The sequence below is a fragment of the Cherax quadricarinatus genome, chromosome 33 (assembly GCF_038502225.1).
Source record: "Cherax quadricarinatus isolate ZL_2023a chromosome 33, ASM3850222v1, whole genome shotgun sequence".
Classification (NCBI taxonomy): Eukaryota; Metazoa; Arthropoda; class Malacostraca; order Decapoda; family Parastacidae; genus Cherax; species Cherax quadricarinatus.
Genome location: NC_091324.1, coordinates 13,097,350 through 13,106,084, shown reverse-complemented (window position 1 = coordinate 13,106,084; position 8,735 = coordinate 13,097,350). Strand labels below are relative to the sequence as shown.

At 37.5% G+C, this 8,735-nt stretch overlaps 1 protein-coding gene across 12 annotated transcripts in view; it reads left to right on the top strand.

Moving 5' to 3' along the window:
- The window catches only part of LOC128693913 (vascular endothelial growth factor receptor kdr-like), a 247,983-nt gene that overhangs the window by 216,325 nt on the left and 22,923 nt on the right, over positions 1-8,735 (top strand). For all 12 annotated transcript variants that reach the window (XM_070090807.1, XM_070090815.1, XM_070090810.1 and 9 more), the window contains 3 exons: positions 452-611; positions 6,442-6,680; positions 8,565-8,701. In XM_070090807.1, the coding sequence (XP_069946908.1) occupies positions 452-611; positions 6,442-6,680; positions 8,565-8,701 (536 nt within the window). The remainder of the gene's footprint in view (positions 1-451; positions 612-6,441; positions 6,681-8,564; positions 8,702-8,735) is intronic.

The following is an 8,735-nucleotide window of genomic DNA, read 5'->3' as shown; positions in this document are numbered from 1 at the left end:
GGGTGTCCCAAAAGGAAAAAATGAAAGTTTCTCCATTTAAATTTAGTAATGTATACAGGAGAAGGGGTTACTAGCCCCTTCTGGTATTTTAGTCGCCTCTTATGACACGCACAGAGGAAGAATTCTGTTGCACTTCCACATGGAGATGAGCAGAAATAAACAAGACCAAGAACTAGTAAGAAAATAGAAGAAAACCCAGAGAGGTATGTATATATATGCTTGTACATGCATGTGTAGTGTGACCTAAGTATAAATAGAAGTAGCAAGACGTACCTGAAATTTTGCATGCTCGTGAGACAAAAAAAAGACACCAGCAATCCTACCGTCATGTAAAACAGTTACAGGCTTCCGTTTCACACATGGCAGGACAGTAGTACGTCCCCGGGGCGGTTTATTAATATATGAAAATAATGTATTATGGCAGGCTTTATATTTTTACCCTTTCTTTTAGGTGAACTACTACTACTTGTGGAATATTGCAAATATGGGAACATTCTTGACTACATGCGCCACCATCGTAAAGAGTTTGTGAACCAGGTTAATGATGAGGATAAGATAGATCCATCTCTTACTGAATATCGGATGAGGCAACGCAGTGGCTCAGGATCAAGGTACTGTACTTTAGAGTATTGTATATTACAGTATTATTATGGGCTTCAGTACTATAATATCCTTTCCTTAATGACATTTGCAGTTAAGCAGGTCTAAAGGGGCAAGCTCTCAGGTCTTTTCGTGATATGACATGTTTTACTTTAAACTTCATACACTAGTCCATGTTAGTATCAAGGATTAATGTTACAGAAATTATATTTATCTAGAACCATTGTACATCAGATTCATGGCTATTTGTAATGTATTTAGCAGTAACCAGTTGAAGGGATGGAGAACATACTAATGGTTTCAAATATGAGATATACCAACATTGGTTAACTAACAAAAATGTTTATACATACAACATAAACCATGAGGTACAGCATTACATCCTCAATATACTTTTCATCCATTATATATTCTGACATGCTCCAATAACTGAACACACTTTGAAACAACTGTGCCTAAAGAGTTGCTTCAATCATATGAGACTACATAAAATATAGTGTAATGACACACCAAAAAACACATTTTCATTTCCATGAAATGAAGATGTATGTATTAACCTATTTGACAAAATTATAACTCTGAATTATTATGTTTTCAATGATAAATTGTTAAATTCATGCACACACCACACACTACAAGGTGTATATGCTAGATTCTAGCTACACAGGGTACGGAAGATTGCCAAATAGGAGATGAGCTAATAGACTAGCCTCTTTCTTTCTCTCATTCTGCCCCTAAGCCAGGGTTATCTACAGAATGAACAGTCTTCCCCAATTCCCTGGCCAGTAAACCATCCAAGAGAAAAATTTATAATAGATGAGCAGTGCCATTTAGTTCTAGCCAAGATAGAACCAGGAGATATCCTTTGCAAAACAAATATTATGCTGTGCCTATGACAGACACATGAAACTTGGCCTATCAGGGTGCTTTTAGGCAAGAATTAACTCGCTTTATTCTTCTTTACTTATTTTCTGATATAAAATATCTGTATAATTTACATTTATTGGACTTAGGTTAATCTGGACCACCATACAACAATTGGAATGAATTAATCATGCTGTACTGTCACACACTGCCAAAAATTAGAAGCTAGGACTATAATTCAAGTAATACATTATCTTTTTTTTTTTTTATTAACACACTGGCCGATTCCCACCAAGGCAGGGTGGCCCGAAAAAGAAAAACTTTCACCATCATTCACCCCATCACTGTCTTGCCAGAAGGGTGCTTTACACTACAGTTTTTAAACTGCAGCATTAACACCCCTCCTTCAGAGTGCAGACACTGTACTTCCCATCTCCAGGACTCAAGTCCGGCCTGCCGGTTTCCCTGAATCCCTTCATAAATGTTACTTTCCTCACACTCCAACAGCACGTCAAGTATTAAAAACCATTTGTCTCCATTCACTCCTATCAAACACGCTCACGCATGCCTGCTGGAAGTCCAAGCCCCTTGCACACAAAACCTCCTTTAGCCCCTCCCTCCAACCTTTCCTAGGCTGACCCCTACCCCGATACTCTCATACATTCCCCTCTTTGCCTCCAAGGACAAAGTTCTTTGTCTCCACAGACTCCTAAGTGCACCGCTCACCCTTTTCCCCTCATCAATTCTATGATTCACTTCATTTTTCATAGACCCATCTGCTGACACGTCCACTCCCAAATATCTGAATACATTCACCTCCTCCATACTCTCTCCCTCCAATCCAATTAAGTAATACATAAGTTCTTTTTATGCTTTACATAATAAGGGTCTTTTTTTCTGAGTATGCATTTACAGTGGAACCTCGGTTTTCGTGAGTAATTCGTTCTAAAAAGTCTGATGAAAACTGAATTGTACGAAAACTGAAGCAATATTTTCCATAAGAAATATTGAAAATCCAATTAATCCATCCCAGATGCCCAAAAATATTAATAAAAAATACATTTTATAGAGAATAACTATAGTTTTACATACAGAAAACAATGAGATATAAATATAAATGATAAAAGAAATGGATAAATGAACATTTAACATCACTTTTACCTTCATTGATGACTCTTGTTGGGATATGGAAGATGGCGAGGAGGGGAGAGGGAGGAGAGGTTATTGTTTTGAAGGTGAATCCCCATCCATAAGGAATTCAGGTATCAAGGCCCTATCCGGGGTTACTTCTTTTCTTTGTCTTTTACTGGCACTAGGACCAGCTTGAGAGTCACTGGACCCCTGTCGCACAAAAAATCTGTCCAGGGAGATCCGTTTCTGGCGTCTCTTCTAGGGTGATATATTCTCCACAAAACGTTGCAACTCATTCCACTTTGCGCACACGTCCTTAATCACTGAAGAAGGCACATTCGTCCCTCTCTCTCCCTCCTCCTCTGAAGCAATTTCCTCAGCTGCTGTCTGTTGCTGTTCCAGCTGAAGGTCTTGCAGCTCTTCAGTGGTTAGCTCTTCCCTGTGGTTGTCTACCAACTCTTCCACATCCTGGCCACTCACATCCAACCCCATGGACTTCCCCAAAGACAACAGATTCCACAATAGGCATAGGGTCATCAGGGTCAGCCTCAAACCCTTCAAACTCCTTCTCAAGGACACATTCTGGCCACAATTTTCTACAAGCAGAGTTCATCGTCCTGGAAGTCACTCCCTGCCAAGCCTTATCTATAAGGCTTATGCAATTGAGGATACTGAAGCGATTCCTCCAGAACTCTCTTAGGGTTAATCCAGTTTCTGAGGTCGCTTCAAAGCACCTTCGAAACAGTGCTTTGGTGTAGAGTTTTTTGAAGTTTGAAATAACTGGCTGGTCCATGGGTTGGATGAGAGGAGTGGCATTAGGGGGTAAGAACTACACTGTGATGAAACTAAACTCCTCCAACAACTGGTTTTCCAGGCCTGGAGGATGAGCAGGAGCATTGTCCATTACCAGGAGGAACTCGAGTGGCAACTGATTTTCCAGGAGGTATTTCTTCACACTCGGGCCAAACACTTCATTGACCCACTCAATGAAAATGTGCCTCGTGATTCATGCCTTATTGTTAGCCTTCCACATCACACACAATTTACTCTTGATGACATTGTTTTTCTTGAACACTTGGGGATTTGCAGAGTGATACACCGGTAAAGACTTCTCTTGGAAATCCCCACAGGACAAAAGAGTTAGCCTATCCTTCATAGGCTTGTGTCCTGGCAGTGCCTTTTCCTCCTGCGTGATGTAGGTCCTCTCTGGCATTTTCTTCCAAAAGAGGCCTGTTTCATCACAATTGAAGACTTGTTGGGGAGGAATCCTTCAGCCTCTACGTACTCCTTGAATTCATCAACAAATTCTTCAGACAAACGTGGGGCTGAACTTGCAGCCTTGCCATGCCTGACCACACTGTGTATGCCAGTTCACTTCTTGAATTTGTCGAACCAGCCTCTGCTGGCCTTAAATTCACTAACAGCAGCATTTGTTCCAGGCATTTTCTTTGCGAGATTCGCATGCAACTGCCTTGCCTTTTTGCAAATTAACACCTCCAAAACACTATCTCCCACTAACTGTTTTCCGTTGATCCACACCAACAACTTCTCAACATCTTCGATTGTTTGCAATCTCTGTTTCGTTAGCACATTTACCCCTTCCGCAACATCCGCTTCCTTGATTTTTTTTTATTCACCAGGATAGAACTGATTGTTGATGCAGACTTCCCATACATCCTGGCGAGATCGGCCACACGTACGCCACTTTCGTACTTTACTATGAGTTCTTTCCTGAATTCTATCATGTTTCTCGCCTTCTTTATCAAAGGGCTGGCATTCAGAACTTTCATTGGCCCCAGGGTGGTTTATTTAGCAGTCGCACTCAATAAGCAAACACAAAAAATGGACTATTACGAAATGTTTCGGATGAACGCGCGGGGTGATGCTCACTCAATGAGAAACAAAGGCAGACTGAGTCACGAACGCATGGGATGCTTTGTGTGGGCGCTTGAGTGGCTGAGTCATGCGGACATGTTTGGTACAAGCGGATGTACAAAAACTGGGACAGAATTTCAACGAAAAAAAGCCGTCGATAACCAAATCCTATGAAAACTGGGGCATACGAAAACCAAGGTTTCACTCTAGTATATCATTAACCATTTAGAATCCTTCAACTCTGAATTGGGGGCATTTTTAGGCCTACTTTGTGCCTTTGTTGAGCCTAATGAATGCACAGGAAATTAAGATTACTGTGTACCACTAGAGCAGCTCTTTGTCATCCATAAGTAACAAATCAGATAGCCCTAACTCTCTCCCAAGCAGAGTGATTGGGAGTCTCCCAATCATTCATAATCACTTGTAAGTACAAATATTGACCTTGGACTTTCCTTCAAAAATTCATAAAAAAATATCAAATACAGGAGGACCTTGTTTGTACACCTCTTAGGTTCCTGACCCAGCATGAGAAACGAAAATTTCTAAAGGGTGGAAACAGCATTTTTTTTTTTTAATCAGATGCATCTATAATGCCTGATAACATGTTTACACCATCATATATTAAATGTTCAATACTGCTAGGCATAAAAAAAAACAGATAAAAAAGTAAAGTAAATACACAGGACATAAAATACTTACCTTTAAAATATAGCACTGCTCACCCTTCTTTGACAAAACTACATATTGTGTGGAAAAGCGGTAAAAGCACCAAACATAATGAACAATGGCTCAGTTGAAAACCAACGTAAACGTGGAACACCAAAAAGAGGGTGCTGAGTACGCAGTGCCATCATGTATGTGGCAGAAGTCATAGGGGTAAGAAGGTCTTATAATAGGGCATTCTATAACATGCTAGAAGACATTCAAATCCCTTTAATATTTTAATGACTGAACACTAAAGGGTTAATTGTATCAGAACTGTAACCAAGTAAACTGTAAACCCAACCATTGTAACTAATACAGGAGGGCCCCACTTAAACAACAAATTAGGTTCTGGGCTACTGCTGTAAAGCAAAAATCTCTGTAAAATGAAACATAGCTTTTTTCACTTTCAAATGCATATTAAAGCCTGATAACATGTTTACACTATCATATATTAAGTGAGCAGTATAGCTAGGGCTAAAAAATGTATATACAGTACATCCATTACCCATCTTAAAATATTTTTGTACTTAGCTTTTAGTGAGTGGCGAATATATTTTGTAGGAAGCCTAAATAAGTGAAGAATGGGTATAATTAAAAACTGCTCTATTAGCAAAATGCTGTAAAGTGAAGCACTGTAAATTGGGGCCCTCCTGTATGTATGTTTTTAAGAAATAAAGATTTTTATATTTATTTGATTTGATTATTATGGTATCCATTTGTTCCTTATTCATCCTTCTCATGCCTTGACAATGTCAGTACTATTTTTCATTTTAATATGTTTTGGATTCCCAACTGGCACAAGAAGTTCAACATAGATTATTCCAGTAAATTAACCCTTAAACGGTCCAAACAGATCGACGTTCAAATTCGTAGTGGCTTTCGTAAGCCAGTGACTAAAATGCCGGGAAAACCCCTTCTCCTGTAGATCTACTTTTTTTTACATATTTTCAAATATAACAAAAAAAAATGTAGATAAAAGTTTTTTTTACACGTTTTCACATGTAAAACAAAAAAAAAAGATTTACATTTTTTTACATGCTTTCAGATGTTGAAAAAACGTATATATACGTTTGGACCATTTAAGGGTTAAATTCACATTACTAATGTAATCTGTAGCATAACAAACAAATTGTGTTTCTAAAGGGTTTCTTTCAGCATTATCCATCTTAAACACCTCCTAACATGTAGTATTATACGTAAGTTGTCTTAATGCCACACTGCAAATTTTAAGCATAGTTATTGTATAATATTTTTGTCACTTCACAGGTGTAGGACCTCTCGTGGGCTCAAGTATGCCCATCTAGCCTTCAACCAAGATAATGTGCTCTACACTAATGGACAAACATCTGATTCAAATCACTCAGGGCAGGCTCTGTGGGGGCGTCCAGTATCACCACCACACACTCCTGGCATAAACAGTGAATCAGTGGGAACATTCCGCACCAGAACCATTTCTAATTCCTCTAATCAACACATTACCTCTGACATGAGCATCCTTACCTATGGTTAGTCTTAAAAATTTTTTAAAACACACTGGCTGTGTCCATCTGAGGCAGGGTGACCCAAAAAAAAAGAAGAAATTAAAGTTTTTCTTCTTTTTACATTTAGTAATTTATACAGAAGGGATTACTAGTCTCTTAGTCTTAAATATGTGATTTTTTTTTGGCCATTCATTTGTATTTACCAGTCAGCCATCATCATTAGGAATTAGGATAGCATTTTTTCAAAATCATTATGTAAATGATGCATCAAGATGAAAGTCACCTTCTACAAAAAATACATAAAATATGCAGTACCATATGTACTGCAATTGCAAAATTGCATGTTGTAATATAAGGGAAAGGTGTTAAGAAATTGAGACTGACAGGCATATAGACTACAGCTAAATGTAGATATTTCATAATCTTTAAAAAAAAAAGTGGTGACATGAGAAACCTGGTTTGCCTGAAAGATATCATGAATTTTGAAAGTATGTTTCACAAACTTTGGAAATAATATTACTTGATGTATTTGATTAAATTAAAGGTGTGGTACCAAAGTATATTGACTGAGTGCTCTTATATCTCTATTTCCATTATCATTTGAGGTTGATTCTTGAATTTTTTATATATACGTACATGTGGTGGATATATCAAACCCATTCACCGTTGCTCATACATTTAAATGTTAGTGGTGTCCAATTGGAGCCTATGGTGTATGTATGAAAAATATTATATTTGTACAAGGACATTATATATTGAATACACATGGCCCACTGTCAACAATAGTGAAAAAAAAAAGGACAGGTTGCAGAACAGCTGAAATTGGGGCTGTTTTTCTGTGTAAAACAAAACACTAACTTTAAGAATTACCATATTCTAGAGTGTGTATCTTTTCTTTGTAGAAATATAATTATCTTAAACAAATTTTGCATAAAGTTTCTTTAATTATCTATTTAATTATTTTTCTGATAATTTTCTAAGAGATAGTGCCTGTTTTATCCCTAGTAGATGGAGAGAGAGCATAGTAAATGAATAGGTAAGTTGTATGTTTTGAACATGTATATATAATGCATTAAGTAAAACAAACTTCTGTTCATCATGTCAGGCTGCTATATCTAACATAACTAAAGTAGAACTCTGTGACAATGCTTTTTGTTAAACTGACAAATCTAACATTGCTAAAAACTGTGGAAATACCTGTGTATAAACAATGTGCTTATCTGCTGTAATAACACTTGAAAGATGTCGCTTTTTTTTGGCACATTTGACATTTCTAACTTCAGACACTAAAAAATTGGATGCCATCACTCTATGAAAATTAACAAGTTAATGGGTTAAATGGAATTTGGAAGCAGTTGACAATGACAATGAATTATCATTATATGAATGGGGAAGTGCTAAACCCATGATGGTCAGATAAAGCATGAGGAATGAGAGGTAATCAGGTTTGATCCAAGGAAGGAGAGGGCAATTCTGATTCCTTGGAGCAAGACCCGTTTCATCAGCATCAACAAACCCCCTCTGGAATTGACAAAATAATGAAACCCACCAAATTGTGGCATCCATTCTTCGACGGATGTCATTTTGTAATTCTTTAATAATTGAGAATAGTACACACTGTTATGTTATCTTATGGTCACAGAAAGGAATCCACATCCATTATGTGAATATTGAAAGTAAATAAGATTTGCAAACATCTAGTGGCATGCCAAATATATAGAAGTCATGGGTTTTAATATAATGTCATTGGAAGAATAAAAAAGTGAATTTTTAGATGTTAGTGTGTCTTTAAAGGAGACAAACTTACATAAGTTGCAACTTACTTAATGTAGACCAGTAAGTAGTGTTATTTTAGGTTTTAGTGGTTATCAGATCATTAAAAACTAGAAAATTCTTTTCTTTGTGTAGATAGTAGTGGCGGTGCTTCTGATGGTTATCTCAGCTCTCGTTCAGTCGGCGCCCACCCAGCTGCCTTATGTACCAAAGATCTCCTTTGCTGGGCTTTCCAGATTGCTAAGGGCATGGAGTATCTTTCATTTAAAAAGGTAACAAGAATTTTCTTCAGAATATTTGTTAATT